This window comes from Oncorhynchus clarkii, chromosome 10 (genome assembly GCF_045791955.1).
Source record: "Oncorhynchus clarkii lewisi isolate Uvic-CL-2024 chromosome 10, UVic_Ocla_1.0, whole genome shotgun sequence".
Classification (NCBI taxonomy): Eukaryota; Metazoa; Chordata; class Actinopteri; order Salmoniformes; family Salmonidae; genus Oncorhynchus; species Oncorhynchus clarkii.
In genome coordinates this window covers 45978749-46002369 of record NC_092156.1, presented here as the reverse complement: position 1 = coordinate 46002369, position 23621 = coordinate 45978749, and the positions used below count along the sequence as shown (strand labels likewise).

Below are 23621 nucleotides of genomic sequence, written 5' to 3'. Positions count from 1 at the left end.
GATTTTGAAGGCAAAAGTCTAATTGAAAACATGATTGGCATTGTTCAATTAGATTTTCATAATAGCAAGCCAGGACTGACGGTTTGCTAAACTAGGAAGTCTGTTTGATTAAAAAAAAAAAAACATTTTAGTCATTTAGCAGGCACTCTTATCCAGAGCGATTTACAGGAGGAATTAGGCTTAAGTGCCTTGCGTTTACATCACAGATGTTTCTCTATAAGCCAATATGTAATTTATAGGCCTACAGTTTATTGCTTTCAGGGCTATGGAGTGGGTGAAGTAGAGTGTTGCTATGAATTTAGACGAGTCCTCCATGAAATTACACCATATGTAGATTCTACTGACGCCACCGAGTATTCCCAACCCCACTTTTACATTGACACATGGTATACTTTTTTCTCTATAAACCAGTGTATTGCAATGGGGGCATTTATTTAACTTTGGAAATTAAAAAGAAGAAAAAAATACATTTAATGCAAATTTCACTTAAATATGAATCATAGTTCAAGTTTAGACAATTATTTTTAAAATATCATGAATAAATACATTAATGTAATTACGCGGGGGACTTTTATTATGAACATTTTGTAAATTCTGCGATGGGAAGTCGTTTTTTTATGTCACTGACGAGACGCTGGTAGAAGGATTAGTTACACATATCTTTGTCCAGACTATAACGTTAGCCACCTAATTTTACGAAATACCCGAAAGAGTACTTAAAAGGTATGTTTTGCAGCATTCCCCATTTGTATTTCATGTGGTAGTTGAACTGGATGCATAAACTTTCACCCCGAAACTATCTTGCTAGAAAGCTATGGTTAGCTTCTTCTTGCTAGCTAGTTTCCTGGCTGTGGGCGGCTAGGCAGCATTCTCCAGCGTTGCGTGCTGCTAGCTAACAATAATGTACTTACTTTATAGCTACATGGGGCATACTTGATAGCTAATCTTTATTCATCAAGGGTGAGGAGATATTGGGCTTCGTTATTCAGAGCTAAAGATGCGTAGTTAGCTAGTTAATAACAACTGGCTGTTATTGTGCCGAGGCCTTCGGCCCGTTCGATGTAACTAGCTACAGTAGCTAACGTTAGCTTGCATCTACGTTGTTCTGGGCTGGTAAACATATTATTCTTTCTGTGAGGGACATCAATTGACATCTAGTTAACTATTGAATGATTAAAGATGGTAGAATTTCAGATACAAATGCGAAGGATACTTTCTTCCCAAGCCCCTGCATTAGGGCCTACACTTTATGCCGAATACCACCGTGAAATGCTTACTTACAAGCCCTTCACCAACAATGCCGTTCAAGAAATAGTTAACAAAATATTTACTAAATAAACTAAAGTAAAAAAATGTATAACATAATAAAATGACAACAATAAAGAGGTTATATACCGGGGCTACCGGTACCGAGTCAATTTGCGGGGTTACAGGTTGGTCAAGGTATTTTGTACATGTAGGTTGGGGTAAAGTGACTATGCATAGATAATAAAAAGCAAGTAGCAACAGTGTAAAAACAAATGTTTGGCGGGGTCAATGTAAATAGTCCGGGTGGCCATTTGATGAATTGTTCAGTAGTCGTATAGCTTCGGGGTAGAAGCTGATAAGGAGCCTTTTGGACCTAGACTTGGCGCTCCTGTACCTTCTTGCCGTGCGGTAGCAGAGAGAACAGTCTATGACTTGGGTGACTGGAGTCTTTGACACTTTTTTGGGCTCTTCCTCTGACACTGCCTAGTATATAGGTTGACTTAGACATGTTCATAGGTTACATAATCAGTTGAAATTACTGAACACCATTTTACCCCAATTTCAGAATAAACTTCTCTGTGCCCTGACGGTTTGAGGATGGAGGACAGTGAGGGTCACAGCTCTGCACACCAAGGATCAGGTGATGGCGCGATGAGCACTATGAACTTATATGCCACTCTGGGCCTCTCTCCAGAAGACGTGGATGCTCTGGCCCAGATTCCAGAGAATGAGATCAGTGTGGAGACGTTGCCTTATCTGATAATGAAACTGAAGGCCAGTCGAGCCAAGCAAGAGGAGCAGGGACAGGCCTCCCCAAAGGGAGACAGCTGTCAGGAGGATACAGATGATGGAGACCTTAGCAAACGGGACAGTCCCCCTGCAGTCCCTCGTCGGTCAAACAGCCATATTGACACTGACTATAGGAGAGACACTGACTACAGTCGACCGGGGCGGCGACCACAGCGGACTGAAGCAAGGAGAGGTTCCCGTCACAATAGGCCCCCAATTGAAAAACCATCCGACAGCCAGCAAAAGATTCCTTTCTCCTATCAAGTGGATGATTTTCATGGAGTTGTGCCCAAGGTTTACCCACACACATGCTCTCTATGCTTATGCATGTTGAATTCTAATAAGGTAAGCTTTGTTATATTTCAAAACTCTTGCTGTTGGACTGTTTCTATATCATTTTAATCAGAACACTCAACCTTCCATGATGGCATTAATTTAGCTTAATATGGGTTTGCTTTTTTCACAGACATGGAAGGAACATCTCAATGGATTACGCCATGCGGATGGCTGTCTAGAACTCTCGCATCTGTAAGTGTTTTCATGCAAAGTTGAACATTTAGAAACTGGACTGATACAGTTCACAAAATCAATTGAGATATTTTCTATAACAAGGTTTAATTAAAATTCGTTTTTTATTTTCTGTTTTCTACAGATATCCAGACTGGAATAAACATGATACCCGGAAGGAAATGTGAGGGGCATGAAATTAAGCTTTACGTTGAAAACAGGCATGTCATGATGTAAAATCATTAACTGTTCCTCTTCTTACTTAGCACTGTTTACGTTATCTTCCAGGTCCAACTCCATCCCAAGTAGAGATGCTATTTCACCGCCCAGGAGAACGCCACGTCCTGCTATGCCTTACAAGAGACAACATAGCTCAGACCGCGTAGGAGGTGATAACCCCAGTCCCCTTCCAAAGTCAAGTTTGATCCAGACCAAATAAGGCTCAATTGCAAACCACTTGAAAATAAATACTATCTCCTTTCATGTTTTCATCTTTAGGTGAAGTCTGGTCTGCACCAGAAAGACACCATTTGAAGCCCAAGGTAACGATGCCCCTTTTTGTGGCATTGTTTTCTTATAAATAGAGCTAGATAGATTTAATTCACTTGTTATGATGTTGTTTATTTGCTTAAAGCTGCATACTTGAATGTGTGATATATATTTTGCTTCAGGCTGGCACAAAGGTGGTGGTCACAAAATTTCCCCTTGGCTCTGTTGGTGTTGAAGACTTGATGACTTTGGCCAAGCCATTCGGCACGGTTGTAAAACATCTGGTGTTCCCATGTAAGGTAAGTTACACAAATTGGTAATAAACATTCTAAACTCTTAAACATGCACTATGCAAAAATCGCTCTGCCATTTCCTGGTTGCAAAAATGTGTAATAGTTCACCTAATTTCAGTGAATGCGACTGAACAAGTAAGTATAGTGTAGATAATCATTGTGCCATCTAAACCTCTGTGAAACATATTTTCAATAACCAAAAATAGTATTTTTAGTTGTTTGAAGCTGGAGTACAAAAGTAGAAGACAGGAATCATAGAAATAGCACACACAGAACAGATCTATCGCTTCTTAGACTTGCTTTCAATGAGAATGACAGAGCTATATCTCATTTCTATGTGAATTTGGTTGGGTCGCCCAAAAGGTTACATGTTGCAGCTTTAACATTCTCTCTCTAAAAAAGTTACATCTGTAGTTGAATGTCTATTGGATGATTCGGTGTTGTATTTTTGTTACAGGGCTTCCTGGAGTTTGATTCTCACAAAGAGGCTGTCAATATGGTGAATCACTTCAGTGTAAACCAAGCTTTCGTGAAGGAAATTAAGTTGAATCTGTACTTGTCACCTATGGTGTGCAGTATTCATGTAAGTGCATCTGCCTCTTAAGAATGTGAGATTCTGTGTTCTTAATCACAGAGATCCCAGTATGAGCTTGTTTTTTCCTTTAGCCGCCAAGGTTGGATGAACCACCAGAAAAACGGCCGACCAAACAAGCTACCAATACAGTGGTTTGTTTTTCCCACCTACCACCTGGGAAGGAAAGAGAATCAGAGATTCTTGATCTCGCCAAGATGTTTGGGGATGTGCGGCATTCAACATTTTCAAGTGACCAGGTAAGGTTCGGGCAATATGGAATTGATGTGTGATCAATCAAATTCTGCAAATCTCTGGTGATTTCAAATAGACAACAATTATTAAAACAATATAACGATGCAGTATCTATTTATTTTGTATGGCTAGGTAAATTCATCACCAAAACCTCCATTATGCAGCACCTTCTCTAGCTTTGTCTATAGAATTCTCCCTTATTCATCTGCAGGCCCTGATTGAGATGGTAGATTGGAAGGATGCTGACATTATGGTGAAGTACTACCACTCCAACCCCCTAAAGATCAGTGGAAAGAGTGTCAAAGTAATCTTGTCATCGTCAATGAAGCGCCTGAGGTAAGTAAGAGTTCTTCACCTGTGGCCATGGCAGCCATACCCAATTTTCCTGTAGGACTCATCAGGATGTTTGTCAGGGAAGTTTACCTCAATGTTTTTTGCCTTGTAGAGAAAGTCCTGACTCCACCACATCCAGAAGAGCAGATTCTAGTAAAGGCCGCAGCAGCAGACACAAGAGCGAGGAGACTAGCAAGACCTCAAACGCCACGAACAAAGAGAAACCCACTACAGGCAAACAACCTGCTGAGAAAGTGTTGGAACAAGGAGAAGGTCAACAAAGCACCTCAGAGGAGGTCAAGGAAGTGGTCAAGCAGGACATTGAGGAGGTGGTCAAGAAGGAGGACGTTAATTTGGAAAACAAAGATCTGGACGAAGAGATTATCCAGGTGGAAGCTAAACAAAGCTTGTTAGATGACGAGGTTGGTGCTGGTGTTGATACTAAAGACCCTGCTCCTTCCAAAAGTGCCTCTATGGTGGCTGATTCTAAAGATAAGGGGGAACCCGAAATCTCTGAACTTTTGGCAGACGATACCTTGGAGGATTCTGACGTAAAGGCTGCCGATGATCCAGCTCTGTGTGATGCTGACGTCTCAATGGAGAACAAGATGGAACAGGAGAGCTTTCAAGAAGATGTAAGAAATTGTCATTCATATTTGTGACTGGAACTAACAAAGAAAGGCTTATTGTTAGGGATGCACCGATATTACATTTTTGGCCGATACCAATATTGGATATTTTCCTTGCCAAAGAAAACTAGACCGATATAAAAAATAAAAATAGCGGCCTTTTAAGCATTCTAGTACAGTTAAGTAGTTTAAACACACACACACTGACCAAAAAGTTTTTGGGGGGCATTTACGTATGTCCCCATTTACTAGCAAAACATAATCAAAATCTATTTCTTTCACTTACTTTGCTGTTTTCGTTGTTAATTTGTTCAGTCTCAACCAGGATCTCATCATACATGTCAAGCAGTGAAGTTTCAGCTCTGTCTGTCCGTGGCCTCTCTTCCTCGGTGCGCACTGTCACTGTGTCCATTTCCATCTTGTCCAGCTGTGTCTATAAGATTTCATGTAAACCCTGTTTCTTGTCTGCATCGAAGTAGCGGTCCTTGTACTTAGCATCGTGCATGGTGGCGACACAGTAGAGGCTCATAGAGAATGCCACCGAATCGCTTGTTCACAGCCTCTAGTAGAGTACTTTTCCAAGTTAACCCGACAGACAGTCTGTGTTGGCATTTTTGTTGAGCAGGCGTTTCAATGCCGTGACAAGGTTTCACGTCTGCTGTAGTTGCAGTTGAGCTTATTTCTCGAGTCAGTTGTTCGAATGGAGCTAGGAGTGTTCATGTTTCAAACACGTTCTCAAATGCCATTGAAATGGCAGCAGTGATGGTATCAGAACCAGCACATTCTTGAGCATGCAATACGGCTTTCCTCAATAGGAAATCCTCATCGACCCACTGTGCTGTCAGACTCCTAATGCTCATGGGGCTGGCATCGCTGGTCCAAATGTCAGTCGTGAAGCTAATACCAGTGACACCCGTAGCAAGTAGCTCATGACTGAGTTTCGAGAATACTGTGTAACTCCGGTAGGACAACATCTGGAAAAATAGAGCCTACTTTGAAGTGCGTACTTGTGCTCGACCAGTCGGCGAAAGCCAACATTATCCACGACAGCGAACAGTTGATTGTCAAGGGCAATGAATTCCATGATCTTGGTATTAATATATTTCGCCTTTGAGATGTCTCACTGAAATGTTCTTACTCTTTCAAATGACTGCTGGACTTGTTGACTGCTTGATCCACACAGCAGACATTGTAGACTAGATTAGGAATGCTGTGTTGCACATGTAGCGCAATATTTTTTGTGGTGTCATTACCTCATCTATCTATGTTATATAGGTATGCACGTCAGCTTTGACATCGGTTTTGCACATCTGCGTTTAACTAGACATTGGGCCAACGTTTGTTTTTAGCTAATATCGGCCGATTCCGATATGCTTACCGATATATCGTGCATCCCTAATTATTGTTCCCAGAATTGAAAATAAATTCATGTTAAGTAACCAAGATGTGGGTTCCTAGTAGAGGTCGACAGATTATGATTTTTTTCAACGCCGATACCGATTATTGAAGGACCAAAAAAAAAGTAAAAGTGCAATATTTGCAATGTAAAAAAGCTTACGTTTAAGTTCCTTGCTCAGAAGATGAGAACATATGAAAGCTTGTGGTTCCTTTTAACAGGAGTCTTCAATATTCCCAGGTAAGAAGTTTTAGGTTGTAGTTATTATAGGACAATTTCTCTCTATATGATTTGTATTTCATATACCTTTGACTATTGGATGTTCTTATAGGCACTTTAGTATTGCCAGTGTAACAGTATAGCTTCCGTCCCTCTCCTCGCCCCTACCTGGGCTCGAACCAGGAACACATCGACAACAGCAACCCTCGAAGCAGCGTTACCCATCGCTCCACAAAATCCGCTGCAATTGTAGAGCAAGGGGAACAACCACTCCAAGTCTCAGAGCGAGTGACGTTTGAAACGCTATTAGCGCGCAGCCCGCTAACTAGCTAGCCATTTCACATCGGTTACACCAGCCTAGTCTCGGGAGATGATAGGCTTGAAGTCATAAACAGCTCAATGCTTGAAGCACAGCGACGAGCTGCTGGCAAAACGCACGGAAGTGCTGTTTGAATGAATGCTTACGAGCCTGCTGGTGCCTACCATCGCTCAGTCAGACTGCTATATCAAATCATAGAATTAATTATAACATAATAACATACAGAAATACGAGACTTAGGTCATTAATATGGTCAAATCCGGAAACTATCATCTTGAAAACAAGACGTTTATTCTTTCAGTGAAATACGGAACCGTTCCGTATTTTATCTAACGGGTGGCATCCATAAGTCTAAATATTCCTGTTACATTGCACAACCTTCAATGTTATGTCATAATTATGTAAATTCTGGCAAATTAGGCAGCTCAAACTGTTTCATATACCTGCGTGCAATGAACGCAAGAGAAGTGACACAATTACACCTGGTTAATATTGCCTGCTAACCTGGATTTATTTTAGCAAAATATGCAGGTTTAAAAATATATACTTCTGTGTATTGATTTAAAAAAAGGCATTGATGTTTATGGTTCGGTACAGTCGTGCAATGATTGTGCTTTTTTCGCAAATGCGCTTTTGTTAAATCATCCCCTGTTTGGCGAAGTTGGCTGTCTTTGTTAGGGAAGAAATAGTCTTCACAGAGTTCGCAACGAGCCAGGTTAGCAGGCAATATTAACTAAATATGCAGGTTTAAAAATATATACTTGTGTATTGCTTTTTAAAAAGACATTGATGTTTATGGGTAGGTACACATTGGAGCAAGACAGTCCTTTTTTTGCGAATACTCAACGCATCGATTATATGCAACGCAGGACACGCTAGATAAACTAGTAATATCATCAACCATGTGAAGTTAACTAGTGATTATGATTGATTGTTTTTTATAAGATAAGTTTAATGCTAGCTAGCGACTTACCTTGGCTTCTTACTGCATTCGCGTAACAGGCAGGCTCCTCGTGGAGTGCAATGTAAAGCAGGTGGTTAGAGCATTGGACTAGTTAACTGTAAGGTTGCAAGATTGAATCCCCGAGCTGACAAGGTAAAAAAAATCTGTCGTTCTGCCCCTGAACAAGGCAGTTAACCCACCATTCCAAGGCTGTCATTAAAAATATGAATTTGTTCTTAACTGACTTGCCGAGTTAAATAAAGGATAAATAAAGGTGTAAAATATATATATATATCGGTGTCCAAAAATACCGATTTACAATTGTTATAAACTTGAAAACGGCCCTAATTAATCGGCCAATCCGACCTCTAGTTCCTAGCAATGGGATCTTAAAGGTGTGCTTCAACTCTTCAATTTGGTTGAAGTTCTGAGACCATTCCTGAGAATGTAGTTTGGTTGAGTCATGGATTGTTGGAATATTGAGTTTTCCTTGTACCATAACACGCTATGTACAGGGCCTTCTAAAAATATTCACACCCCTTGACTTATTCCACATTTTGTTTTTAGAGCCTGAATAAAAAATGAATTGCATTGATTTCCTCACCCATCTACACACAATATGCATTATGACAAAGTGAAAACATGTTTTTAGAAACGTTTGCAAATGCATTGAAAAATGTAATACAGATATCTAATTTATGTAAGTATTCACACCCCTGAAGTCAATACATGTTAGAATCACATTTGGCAGTGATTACAGCAGTGAGTCTTTCTGGGTAAGTCTAAGAGATTTTCACAACTGGATTGTACAATATTTGCACACAATTCTTTAAACTCTGTCAAGTCGGCCTTGTGTTATAGGTTATTGTCCTGCTGAAAGGTGAATTTCTCCCAGTGTCTTGTAAAGCAGACTGAACCAGGTTTTCCTCTAGGATTTTGCCTGTGCTTAGCTCTAATCAATCTCTCTCCATCCTTAAACTCCCTAGAACTTACCGATGACAAGCATACCCATAACATGAAGCATCTAGTACTTTGCTTGAAAGTGTGAAGTGGGGCTCAGTGATGTGTTGTTGACCCAAACATGTCGCTTTGTATTCAGGATATAAAGTTAATTTCTTTGCCTTATTGCAAACAGGATGCATGTTTTGGAATATTTTTACTCTGTACTGGCTTCCTCCTTTTCCCTCGTCGTTTAGCTTAGTATTGTGGAGTAACTACAATGTTGATCCATCCTCAGTTTTCTCCTATCACAGCCATTAAATTCTTAACTGTTTTATAGTCACCATTGGCCTCATGGTGAAATCCCTGAGCGATTTCCTTCCTCTCTAAGTTAGGAAGGATGGCAGTATATTTGTAGTGACTAGGTGTATTGATACGCCATCCAAAGTGTATTTAATAACTTCACAATGCTCAAAGGGATATTCCATGTGTTTTTTTTTTAATCTACCAATTGGTGCCCTTATTTGCGAGGCATTGGATAACCTTCCTGGCCTTTGTTTGAAATTCACTGCTCGACTGAGGACCTTACAGATAATTGTATGTTCAGCACTATTATTGCACCGAGTAAAGTCCATGCAACTTATGTGACTTGTTAAGCACATTGTTACTCCTGAACTTATTTAGGCTTGCCAAAACAAAAAGGTTGAATTCTTATTGGACACGACATTTCTGTTTTTAATTAGTAAAAATAAATTCTAAAACCATAATTTCACTTTGACATTGGGTATTGTGTGTAGGCCAGTGACACACAATCTAAACGTAATCCATTTTAAATTCAGGCTAACGCAACAATGTGGAAAAAGTCTAGGGGTGTGAATACTTTCTGAAGGCACTGTATGTATGCTATATGATTTGCTCAGGGGCTATTAATTCCATCAGTTTTATGAGTGCCCTACAAATCAGATGGAGATCAGCTTTGAAGGATCTCCTTACATGGTTTAATATCAAAGGTTATAGAGCCATCTCTGTACAAGCTCCAATTGTTTCCTGAATTCCTAGACTGACAGTAATCCAGAACAGGCACTTAATCGCTCAAGTCAGCCAAGCATTGTAGATGTATGGATCAGTTGACATGCTTATATGTTCAGCCCTAACATGTTTAAAACCAGGACAGACCAAGAGGTTTGAATGACTTTGCATATTTAAGATGTCAATGTAATTTGTAAAAGTGCAGCCACAGAGTTCACTTCCTAGCTTTGTGACATGGATCTTTATCATAGTTCAAGACTATTGAATACAATTTTACATACTTTTATGTTCAGTGTTTGAGCATCTTTTGACAGTTTCCCATTGCAACTTCACAAGTATTTTTCATGAGATTAGATATGATTCTGGTGCGGCACTGTGGAACTTGAAACTCAAATTCTTTAACTTATTGATGTTGTGGACTTATTTCCAACAGGACAATATGGATGACATGGATTTCCCTGAGAATATGGATGACTTCGTTACGTTGGATGAACTTGACGACAGTACTGGAGGGGACACGCCGCTGGGTAAGCAATGAATGATGCAAAACATTCTTACTTGGCAGCAATGGACAAAAACAATTATTACAGTTGTCTAGCCTGTGTAGATAATCTCCAGATAATTTATAGTAATAATTACTTTTTGTTTTTATTTGCAGAGTCAAAGGATGCTTCATGGGTTGGTATTCCTCCATATTGAGTAGTTGGAATGTGTCAAACGTGTAGAAAAGTTGTTTTTATTGATAGTCGGTTAAAATTGTTTTCTACAGGATGGAAAAGTTGTCCAAATTAGCCCAATTAGAAAGGGCTATGGAAACATGGCGGTGGCCCTATTGAAACTGGCAGAGAGGGCAAACGTGAAAGTTGTCAACCATGCCATATCCTTCCTCACACAGGAGGTAAGTTCATAATTATGTTACTTGCAGATATGTTATTTGGGGATCAGTGTATTTTATTTTGTATGGCGACAGTGGTGAATAATTTGACATTCATGTAGTTTGGCATACAGGAAGGAGTTTACTCAACACCTGATTTGTGCACGCATTTGCTGTCGTAGTTTGTATGACATTGAGAATTTCCTATATTTTCAGGCATGGTTAGAGCTTGAAACTACTGAGGAAGTACGTGAAATGGTGAAATTCTACAAAGGAAAAGGACAGTTGTTGAGGAAACATGTCAATGTTAGCATGTGCTTTTCACAGAAAAAGTTGGAGGTGGGTTTGGTGTCTTAAATGGTGTAGTATCTATGCTTTAAATTGTTTGTTTTTCCTCATCAATCTACTCACAATACCCCATAATGACAAAGAAAAAACTTGATTTTAAAAATATTTTTGCAAATTTATTACAAATAAAACACTGAAATATCACATTTACGTAAGTATTCAGACCCTTTACTCAGTACTTTGTTGAAGCACTTTTGGCTGCTATTTCAGCTCTGAGTTTTGGGGAGTTTCTCCCATTCTTCTCTGCAGATCCTCTCAAGCGTTGCCATGTTGGATGGGGAGCGTCGCTGCACAGCTATTTCAGGTCTCCAGAGATGTTAGTCCATGCTGAAGTCCATGCTTTGGCTGGGCCACTCAAAGATATTCAGAGACTTGTCCCGAAGCCACTCCTGCATTGTCTTGGCTGTGTGCTTAGGGTCGTTGTCCTGTTGGAAGTTGAACCTTCACCCCAGTCTGTGGTCCTGAGCACTTTGGAGCAGGTTTTCATCAATGATCTCTGTACTTTGCTCTGTTCATCTTTGCCTTGATCCTGACTAGTCACCCAGTGCCTGCCGCTGAAGAACATCCCCACAGCATGATGCTGCCACCACCATGCTTCACCGTAGGGATTATGCCAGGTTTGCTTCTGAGGTGACGCTTGGCATTCAGGCCAAAGAGTTCCATCTTGGTTTCATCAGACCAGAGAATCTTGTTTCTCATGGTCTGAGAATCATTTAGGTGCTTTTTGCAAACCAAGTGGGCTGTCAAGCGCCTTTTGCCGAGGAGTGGCTTCTGTCTGGCCACTCTACCATAAAGGCCTGATTGGTGGAGTGCTGCATAGATGGTTGTCCTTCTGGAAGGTTCTTCCATCTCCACAGAGGAACTCTTGAGCTCTGTCAGAGTGGCAATTGGGTTCTTGCAAGGCCTTTCTCCCCCATTGCTCAGTTTGGCTATGCGGCCAGCTCTCGGAAGAGTCTTGGTGGTTCCAAACTTATTCCATTTAAGAATGGTGGAGGCCGGGGCAGTGTTTAAGGGCGCTGTACTGCAGCGCCAGCTGTGCCATCAGAGACTCTGGGTTCGCGCCCAGGCTCTGTCGTAGCCGGCTGCGACCGGGAAGTCCGTGGGGCGACGCACAATTGGCCTAGCGTCGTCCGGGTTAGGGAGGGCTCGGCCGGTAGGGATGTCCTTGTCTCATCGCGCACCAGCGACTCCTGTGGCGGGCCGGGCGCAGTGCGCGCTAACCAAGATTGCCAGGTGCACGGTGTTTCCTTCGACTCATTGGTGCGGCTGGCTTCTGGGTTGGATGCGCGCTGTGTTAAGAAGCAGTGCGGCTTGGTTGGGTTGTGTATCGGAGGACGCATGACTTTCAACCTTCATCTCTCCCGAGCCCGTACGGGAGTTGTAGCGATGAGACAAGATAGTAGCTACTAAAAAAAAACAATTGGATACCACGAAAAAGGGGTCAAATTTAAAATATATATATATATATAAAAGAGAATGGCGGAGGCCACTGTGTCCTTGGGGACATTCAATGCTTTAGAAATGTTTTGGTACACTTGTCCAGATCTGTGCGTCGACACAATCCTTTCTGAGCTCTACAGACAATTCCTTCGACCTCGTGGCTTGGTTTTTGCTCTGACATGCACTGTCAACTCTGGGACCTTACATTAACAGGTGTGTGCCTTTCCAATCATGTCCAATCATGTTTCTACATCTCAAGGATGATGAATGGAAACAGGATGCACCTGAGTGTTTTTTATATTTCTATTTTTTATATTTCTATTTATTTATATTTTTTACATTTCTAAAAACCTGTTTTTGCTTTGTCATTATGGGGTATTGTGTGTAGATTGAGAAAAAATAATTTAATCAATTTTAGAATACGGCTGTAATGTAACAAAATGTGGAAAAAGTCTAGGGGTCTGAATACTTTCCGAATGCACTGTATTATAATTATAACTACACACCTCACATAATACACATCTTATTGTGACAAATATTGACTGTGTAATTTGACTTTGTTTCTGTCAATGCAGAGTCCTAGTGGGAGATCCATCTACATTTGTATGCTTCCACTCCAGAAGTACTCTGACGTCTCTCTTTTACGACTTGCCCAACCTTTTGGCAAAATCACTGGCTACAATTTGAACTGGCCTCATGGAAAGGTAAAGTATCACCGGCCTATTTTTTTAAAGGTGAATGTCGTTTGTTTTTCTGTTGATGTAGGACTCACCCATGCATGTTTTTCTTTCTCCTTTCAGTGTTATATCCAGTTGGAGAGCGTGGAAGCCGCTCAGAAAATGGTGAAGTACTTCCAACGTCCACACAAGTTCTATGGGACTCTGTTAAGAGTCAGTTTGTGCAAAAAGGGAGACTCACTAATATACTGGTAAATAATTTTCAATGACCCCTAAGAATATGCAGTAGATGCTAATGATAGTTAGACTAAATGGAATTTGAAGAATGCTAGTATCCAGTCTGTCGACGCCAGTTTAATTGATTGGAATCTATTGGAAGAATATACAGCTAATGAAATAATCTGATAAAGAAAGGTGTGATCTATGGTTCAACTGGACTGTATGAGGGCTGTGTCTAAGTACACTTTCATGATATAGTACTCCATGACATATTCTGCCCTCCTGATACAGGAAGCCTCCAGTCAAATATGAGCTGTGGTTGGCCAGTCAGAAAGACAGAAGATCAAGAGATCATCATGGAGATGAAAAGACTAATGGCCAGTCAACCAAAAGCCCCTATCCAGAGGTTATTGCTATGTTTTTGTTTCCTTAATCTAAACAAGGTGAAAACATTGCCTTGTTGGTTAAATGCTTGCTGAATAGTTATGCATTTAATTTTGGCATGTCCGTGAACAATTCTTTTACAGTTACTGGTTATTCAAGAAGTAATCAGTTAATGCACTTCACACCGAGAAGAGGGATATTTCTTGGTGTTAGTCTCTCAGGCTAAGTAGAACGAATGAGTGAAAGACGTGATTGTTTTTGTATGGCCAGGATGTCCAGAGCCCTGTGTCTGACAGTGAGAGGGTCTGTGGGGACCCTAAAGGTGAAGAAGTCAGTGGTGTGGAAGCTATCCCAGAGGGAGAGGAGAAAAAGCAGGAGGAACCTCTGGGTCCTTATCAACCTGACAACCCTGTTGGTAAGAGGCTAGAGAAAAAAATGACTTTTTTTTATTTTTATTAACGGGTGACGGGGATCTGGTAAATAACTTTTAGTGCCATATCAGTGAGAACACAAACATGTTTTTTTCTCTCATTTTACTTGCAGGGTTAGACTATCTGGTGCCAAGGACTGGATTCTTCTGCAAGCTGTGCAACGTCTTCTACACCAATGAGAAAACAGCCAAATCAGTCCACTGTAGCAGTGAGGAACATTATCTGAACCTTAAGGTAATTCTCAACTATGACAAGTCAGTCTTATGAATCATACTTTGTGGTGTATTTGTAAGAAAATGTTTTTGACCTTGGAGACCAGAATACATTCAACTGTCAAATGTTAATTGTAAATAACTCATCAATGTATCACCTATGCCTTTGGAATCTCAACCAAATAGAACGATATGGGACTTTTTAGGGGATCCGTTTTCAGCTGGAGTTATGGTTTAACATAGTTAATGGATTGACAATGCACACTGATTTTCTTGATTTTTTTTCAGAGAAAGATGGATAAAGAAACAGACCTCGGCTGATTGAGAGGATTGTCGTCCACCTGTGGTCTTCCCAGAGGAAGGCCGTTTTAGTATACATGTTTCTGTCCAGTTTGTTTAACATTCCAGGCTTTTCTGTTACTGTTGACAACAGTTACTCATTTAAAATAAATTAATACAGCCTATTTACGAAATGTAGTCCCCTTCTGTGGTTATGAATAGTACCTGGATTTAGTTTCCTCTTATTGAATAAACAAACGTTTGACTTATTCTTTGACTTCTGGAAATACTTTTGACACCTTATGGCAAACATTTACTCCTACAGAACCTACATACCTTTAACATATTTGACAGAGGCATATGGTTGTTATAATGGTCAACTGTCATTTATCAATGACATGGACATGTGGACAGCATCAGCTGGAACTACATCCCAGAATTTGCCATAACCCAGAGAACCATTTAATGCTTGAAAGAGAGCAGAGGTGGCTAAGAAGATTCACCCAGTCTGTGGCAAGGAGCAGCACATCACTTGAGGAAAGGACAAATGGGGGAGATTGTTTGGTTTAAAACATGAATGATTTAAGCCATATAGGCCTAGATGCTTTTGAATGATAAACCAATGGGAGAGTTCAGCAAATGTTTTCTGTAACATTTTACATTTCGCATAGTAAACACGAGGCTATAAAAGTTGCACACTTTATATACAAGCTCCCAGTAATTTATTGGTGTGGTGGTTAATTTCTGTATTATCAAATGAGGATAGACAAAACTTATCATATGTCAGAGTTATACTTAAACTAAATCTTTATTCACTTATAAGGAGAGTGGGTCACACAAACAATTGAATGATGTGAGAACTATGCAATACTGATTGCTGGTTGACGAACCCCCCCTTAGATGATTTGTTGAGGCCCCAACACAAAGGATGCAAAGATACACCCACTTAGTCTACATGACAAACAACATGTGTGGAATGGGTCACAAGGTGAGACTTGATAAATGAGAAAGGAGTGTCTACCCACCAGATAGCATTTGCTATGAAGACTGTTCTTATTGTACAGAGTTTGGCCCCTAAAATGAGGCTCTGAACTCATGCCTGGTACTTCATAATATGGAAACACCAGCTCATTCTATGGCATAAATTGTGAACTCCACATATCCCTATCTGAAGTAAAATCCATGTCCTTGACCACACGCCTAGATGAACTCACTGAGGGGAGTGAGCCTCTGGGTCATACACTATCCCAGGATAGGTGCAACATCAGAGACAATGGTTCCAGACACTACCCCACACATCCAGTCTTCGACCTCTCCCAAGGCCGAAGGAGGGAGTGGCTGGGCACAGAAATTGTGGAGACAAGTAATTGGTTCCTCATTAATCACACCATTCCTTCGCACGGTTTGTAATAGGAAAAGACACATATCCACATATGAAGACAATGTTCCCTCCTGTCCTCTTCTCATTCTCATATTCTACAGGTGATAGACAAGCCTGACTTCTCCCCTCTCTGAGCCCCAGGTGACAGGCCCATATGAGGGAGGAAGTGCATCTGCCATCGACGGGATACATTCTAATAAGAGTTCAACAGTTTCAAGCAGATAAGACAATTGAATTATCTATGTTACCGAGCTAATTCTGATTATTCCGCACATTGGGTAAACCAACGTTTCCGCACCACTGTGCCTTATTCAGGGTAATGTCATGAATGCTTGAACCAGGTTATGTAGACAGTGGAATTAGTTTAAATAATGACAATAGTGAGGGGTGTGTCATCTTCATTAGGGATTTTCTTTACTTTTTTAAATTTTAATTAAGACAGTTTACAGCATGTTGAATACATTAGGCTATCATATTGCAACAACTAGATATTGTACATAGTATTAACATCAACATAAATTATTGAATCTTTGTCACATGTAATATTTTGGTTCAGTCCTATAAGACTAACACAAATGTATTTAAAGAATATTATAGTAATACTCTAATAATTACTATAGAAATCTGGGATTGTTATGTCCAGCCAGTAATACATCCTGTCCCCCGTGGACCGGCTTGTACGTAAAGCATCTTCCATCCGGTCTGCAAAGGCATAATTTCCCTCCTTTAATGGCGGGCAGTCAGAAAAAAAACGGGGGGAAAAATTCTTAATATAACACCATTAACCCAACCCCATTTTTGGACAAGGGAGTTAAGTCAAGGATGTGAAACATTCTAAATTGTCAGAAAAAATGGAAATGGTGGTGGAAATGGTGTTTTATTAAGACGTACACATTTTGTCAGGCGGCCTGCCATTAAAGCCTGGTATCAGAGTTGTTGGCTAGAGCACACGTTCAAAGACCAGAGTGGGCACATTCGCTATTAAAATGCTATTTATTTTGATGACAAAACTATCAGTAGCCTAGAGTTAAAAATGTGATTCCAACCCATTTACTTATATTTTTTTATTTGGTACATGGAAATTTAACCACAAAAGTTATATGAACCCGGATTGATACTCAAACGGCGACAATCCAGTGGACGAGTTCGGCAGTGTGTTATGAGCATATTCAGCCCAGACGAGGAACTTGCTGGTGGCCTGAGACAAAACAGCAGAGGAACTTCTCTAGTTCCTGGTTGGCCCGCTCAGTTTGCCCATTAGACTGTGGGTAGAACTGTGAGGAGATACTCACCGACGCCCCCAACAGGGAGCAGAAGGCTTTCCAGTACCGAGTGATGAACTAGGGCCCACGGTCCAAGACAATGTCCTGGGGAAGTCCATGTAGTCGAAAGACATTGGTGATCATGAGATCAGTGGTCTCCTTTGCCGAGTGCTACTTGGGTAAAGCGATGAAATAGGCTGTATTGGAGAACCGATCAACGACCAGCAGGATAGTGGTAAGCCCTTGGGATGGAGGTAACCGTGTGATAAAGTCTACGGACAGGTGGGACCAGGGCCGGTTGGGGATGGGCAGAGGTTGGAGCAACCCAGCAGGTCGCTGTCTTGAGGAATTGCTTTGGGCACACATCCTTAATCATGTTGGGCCACTAGAATTTCCGCCTCAGGAACTCCAGTGTCCGATTAACCCCTGGAGGCCCAGTTCATTTAGATGAGTGTCGCCATTGTAGTACTCAATAACGGGCTGATCGCGGAACATAAAGTCTGTTAGTGGGACCCAGCCGGGGTCAGGTTCTCGGGTCTGTGCTTGTCTTACCGTGGTCTCAATACTCCAGACCACGGGAGCCACAATGCGGGAGCTGGGGATGATGGGCTCGGAGTTACTCTCCTCGTTAAAGATCTCGTGTTGGCTTCTCCTTTCTGATTCTTGGATCCCGGGCGATAGGCTAGAGTGAAGTTGAACCTGTTAAAAAAAGCATTCAACCTCTTGGCTTCTTGAAAAGAGACCAAGTTCTTATGGTCCGTCCAGATCACGAAAGGATGAGGTACCCCCTCCAACCAGTGTCTCCAACCCTCAAGGGCCCACTTGGCTGCCAAGAGCTCCCGGTTGCCTACATCGTAGTTGCGTTCCGCTGGAGAGAACAGCTTGGAAAGAAACAGTCTCTTGTCCCCCTCGTTCCGCTGTGAAAGGACTGCCCCTGCTTCGTTGTCCGATGCGTCCACCTCTACGACGAAGAGACGAGTAGGATCAGAATGAACAGGGATGGGTCGGGAGGTGAAACATCCCTTGAATGCCCTGTCAGCCTCAGGGGGTCCAGCCAAAACAATTCCTTTTAAATTTTTGTTATTTATTTTACCCCCCTTTTTCTCCCCAATTTCGTGGTATCCAATTGTTGTAGTAGCTACTATCTTGTCTCATTGCTACAACTCCCGTACGGGCTCGGGAGAGACGAAGGCTGAATGTCATGCGTCCTCCGATACACAACCCAACCAGCCGTACTGCTTCTTAACACAGCGCGCATCCAACCCGGAAGCCAGCCGCACCAATGTGTCGGAGGCTACACCTTGCACCTGGCAACCTTGGCTAGCGCGCACTGTCGCTGGTGCGCGATGAGACAAGGAGATCCCTACCGACCAATCCCTCCCTAACCCGGACGACGCTAGGCCAATTGTGCGTCGCCCCACGGACCTCCCGGTCGCGGCCGGTTACGACAGAGCCTGGGCGCGAACCCAGGGACTCTGATGGCACAGCTAGCGCTGCAGTACAGCGCCCTTAACTACTGCGCCACCCAGGAGGCCTGGGTAACAATTCTTGATCATAATCCTGTTCAGCCCTCTGTAATTGATGGAGGGATGCAGACCTTCATCCTTCTTTCCCACAAAGAAGAAGCCTGCACCAGCTGGGGATGTTGAGGAGCGAGTGAAACCTGCCTCCAGCAACTCCCGGATATAATTGTCCATGACTGCTGCTTCAGGGGTCGAGAGGGAGTAAAGGCTGCCCCGGGGAGGGGTGGAGCCGGGTAGGAATTCTATGGTGCAGTCGTATGGACGATGAGGAGGGAGGGTGGCGGCTTGCCTCTTACTGAAGGCCTCGCGGAGGTCGAAGTATTCAGGAATGGAGAGCGGAGAAGTCTTGGTCTTCAATGGATGCAGGAGGACACGGCAATGCGCGGTGAGGCTTTTGGTGGGGGTCTTAGACATTAAGTCTGGCAGTTCTTACCCATCTAGTAGGTGTCCCGTAGACCAGGAGAATAGTGGGTTATGTAGAGCTAGCCAGGGGTACTCTGGGATAAGGGGGTTCTCAGTAGCAGTGATCAAAAGACAACTAGGAGTCTCTAAGTGGTTCACCCCAACCTGCAGTAGAATGGGCTTGGTCTGATATTCCACCTGGCCAGAGCCAATGGGGCATCCATCGAGTGCTTGAATCTGCAGAGGCATGGGACATTTCACGCAGGGGATTTGTAATTCTCTGGCGAAGTCTTGATCAATGAAATTATCTGCGACCCCGGAGTCCACAAAGGCTTGAATCTGGTGCTGATGATTGTCCCAGTGGACGGTTGCGGGTAGTGACAGATGGCGACTGGGTAGCCGGGGTGTAACTGCACAGCTCGTCAGGGTCTACCCTTGTCCTGGCGAGCCCTGGCATTTCCCGTCAGCTCTGGGCATGTAGCACAGAGATGGCCGAGACCTCTGCAGTAGAGGCAGCAGCCTTCGCGCATGTGTCTGTCACGCTCCTGTGGGCAGACGTGTGCATCTCAGCTTCATGGGCTCCTCAATGCTGGGCTTGGGTGCTCAGGAAACGTGGATACTGGGGTGGTGTCAAAAAGGTGCTGTCTCACATGTTCTCGGAGGCGGTTGTCAACGTTGATTGCCAGTGTTATCAGGGACACGAGGTCCTCTCCCAGTTCTCAAGAGGCCAGTTTATTCTTTGAGTTAGACCGACCCTGGTGGAAAGCGGTAACCAGTGCCTCTGTATTCCACTCACTCTCTGCGGCGAGGGTGCGGAACTCAATGGCGAAGTCAGCCACTGGTCTGGCCCCTTGGCGGATGTTGAACAGTCGGCTGGCCACTTCTCGTCCGCCAACTGGGTGGTCGAAGACTCGTCTCAGTGAATGCAGTGAAGGCTAATATGGAGCTGCAGAATGGTGGCTGCTGTTCCTGAACTTCTTTTGCCCACGCCAGGGCCTTGCCCGAGAGTAGAGATATGATGTAGGCCATCATGGCCCGATCGGTGTGGAACGAGGAGGACTGTAGCTCGTCATACCACTCGGGGGCTGGGATCTTGGGTTCCCGGTGCAGGTTCCCTGGAGAAACTACGGAAACACCTGTAGCACTGGGCGATGAGACTTGGGCATTGACACCTCCTGGGTTGGGGTTGGACTGTGGTTGAAGGGAAGCGGTAAGTGTCTGGAGGGTCTCTGATATTTGGGAGAGTTGTTCTTGCTGCCGCCCCAGCGGTGCTCCTTGGTGGGTTATAACATTCTTGATCTGGGTGATCTCTACTGGGTCCATGTTGGAGGCAGAAGCTTGCTGTGATGGGGTGAGGTTGGACCCAGGTGCAGAGAAGATACCAGACGAGGAATCAGTGGTTAAGGATAAACGTAAATACTTTACTGAGAAACAGTAACAGAAGGATCACAGTAACACTGGGAAAACAACAAACACAAAGTCTCAAAAACTCACACGGGAGACAAACACACACGGCAACCAAATCAAGCTTTCTGCAAAGGCAAACAGAAAACACACCTCTCTTAACAGGGAGATCATAATTAGTACTAGGACACACCAGAGTGTCATCAATGTCTCTAGGACGGTCTCTGCCGCGCTCTGGTGACAGGTGGAAACATGACAATTTGCTTGGAATTTTCTCGCCAATTGGATGTAAAGTTATAAACATTACTGAGCCAGCGCTACTCACCGGAGTGGAAAGCAATGGATGGTCCCGTCCGATAATCATCGCCGCCATGGAAGTGGGTGAGTGCTATGGTCCCATGATTTCTCTCGAGTCACCCAATTCCAAGATGAAATTTGACTCTCCAAACATATCCAAGTCGTTATACACGATCCCCGACTTTGCTTCTGCCACGCAAGCTGTTTTAATTAGTTCCCCGCATCCAGTGCAAGCGGAAGGGATAGTTAATTGCACTACCGAACTCCCCCTAATCAAAACGGCTTAATAAACCAAAGCTGTCAGAAAACACATAAAATGTCACTTTTTTCAATGTGTCAATCACTCTCCAGTCATCTGGGACCCACGGGCTAAACCCAGGGGACTACTTCAACATTTGCAGTGTCATTCCAAAAAGTGATCAAATTCAACATCTTCTCACAGACTCCAACCTTGACTTCCTCTGCCTTTCAGAGACATGGCTCCGTAAAAACTCTCCATCTGCCACTTTGATTGTGCCTGGCTACAATGTTTTCAGGAGAGACAGGATTGAAGGAAGATGAACGGGTCTGATGATTTACATTAAAGGACATATCTTATGTAAACAAATTGTGGTCATTTGATAATGAATTAGAATGTATTGGCCTAAACGTTACACTGTCTCCCAAAATGTATTTGACTCTTATTGGAATGCATAGACCACCTTCCACCAAAAGTGTGTTTTTTGATCAGTTTAATAAAATGCTTAGGGAATGTGATTTTGGGAAAGAGGTCATCTTAATGGGAGATTTAAACATTAATTATGAAGACAACTCTTGTAGGAAAACCCTCAAACGGCTCTCTAATACCTTTGACCATACACAACTAGTTAAAGGGCCAACCAGGGTGACTTCTTATTCTAAAACACAGATTGATCTGGTGTTCAGTAATAAACCAGAGAGAGGGACTAAATAATTCAATATGGTTACTGGGCTATCTGATCATAATCTGACACTTATAGCCAGAAAGCTTTCCAAGAACAGGTTTAACCTCTACTGTTAGAAAGCCTGATCAGCTCAGAATACTTACGAGTGAATTAAATTATTTCGAAAACACAATTAAGGGAATTAACTGGAATGATCTATTGTCCTATACTGATGTGGAAGCTGATAGTCAGTTTTTTTTCTATCCATAATCCAGACTATAATAAATGGATTCCTAAAAAAATGAAATCCAAACTTGGCCAAAATAGTACTCTTCCTTGGCTAAATGGAGAAATCTGGAAACTGATGAAAGAACGAGATCATGCTCTAAAAACAGCCCTAAAGTCCAAATTAGGGCATGACAGACGTAGGTTTGAATTACCTAGCCAGGGTAATTCAAAACATTATAGTAATAAAAAAAAATGCTAAAAGGTAGCTAGCTAGGTAATTAGAAAATGCTAAACAAGAATACACACGAGAAATACACAATATCAATCATTTACACGAGAAACTAAAAAGGCTATAATATCTACTCGCTAGGTTACTTACTACTTGTCGATGAGAGTTTGCATGGAGAAATGTTTTGTTTTGTCCAACCCTGGGACTTGAGTGATTACGTCAAAGCTTGCGAAAGGATGTGTAGTTCTGTATGATAGCCACATTAGCGTCTAATTAGCATTTACAGGTGAATATATTGATAAAAGTTACCTTGTCCGAGAGAGATTTGTGCGGTTATCAAAACATCACGCCAACACAAAACACAGACCTAATGTAGTAGTTCTAAAATTCCCTATGGAAGAATGAATGGTGGAAAAACGATTGGAACCATTTCCGGGTTTTACCGCTAGGTTTTATGGGTATTATGACTCATACTGTGGTACTCAATAAATACATCAACATAATACCAACCAACCTATTTTGACCTTGGTGGATCTATTTACTTAATGCATTATACTGCCACTGTACCATGTTAATGCACAATTAATAAAAATTGTACCATATTTTATTTTGGAGTACCATTTGTCGTAATTGTGCGTTACCATGGTAGAATGTATAGTGCAGACTAAAACCATGTTATTTCCACGATCCACATCCTTACCATGGTATAAATTATGGAATACCAGGATACTATTTAGGTGCATGGCAGTACCATCATACTTCAAAGCTAAAACCATGGTACATTTCCATGATTCAGATCAATACCATGGAATAAATGATGCAATACCATGGTAATATTTGAGTTGTGCAAATTGCATAGCGCCTATCTATCTGAGATTTGTAAATAGATGTAATACATGTTGAAAATGAGAATGATTGGTGCTATCTGGTGCTTTTCATAAAATATACCTCCAAGTATATGTTTGTGTACATTTCTATTCATGACTATCCTCTGACATGTTGACTGTGATGTAGCCTACTTGAATAGTTACTCAAAGGCTTCTATTGGTGTAATCTACATTGAATCTGTCTACACCATTAGCTCCCTACCATTAGCCATGCTCCTTATCTGAGTAAATATTTCATTTGTGTAACTTAAATTCGACATAAGTCATATAAAAAGTGTGGAGT

At 42.2% G+C, this 23621-nt stretch overlaps 1 protein-coding gene across 2 annotated transcripts; it reads left to right on the top strand.

Annotated features, from left to right (window-relative positions):
- Positions 1-601: 601 nt before the first annotated feature.
- LOC139418646 (matrin-3-like) lies at positions 602-15092 on the top strand. 2 transcript variants are annotated; one of them, XM_071168264.1, is made up of 21 exons: positions 602-723; positions 1814-2382; positions 2504-2565; positions 2690-2728; positions 2833-2933; positions 3043-3086; positions 3216-3332; positions 3784-3909; positions 3993-4157; positions 4364-4488; positions 4598-5120; positions 10393-10486; positions 10618-10637; positions 10729-10857; positions 11050-11172; positions 13197-13325; positions 13422-13549; positions 13809-13923; positions 14172-14316; positions 14445-14566; positions 14833-15092. In XM_071168264.1, the coding sequence occupies exons 2-21, from the start codon at positions 1846-1848 to the stop codon at positions 14863-14865; spliced, it is 2877 nt and encodes a 958-aa protein (XP_071024365.1). In that variant the 5' UTR covers positions 602-723; positions 1814-1845; the 3' UTR covers positions 14866-15092. The 2 variants fall into 2 exon arrangements, with proteins under 2 accessions (XP_071024365.1, XP_071024366.1); XM_071168265.1 differs by lacking the exon at positions 602-723 and adding an exon at positions 856-960.
- Positions 15093-23621: the final 8529 nt, after the last annotated feature.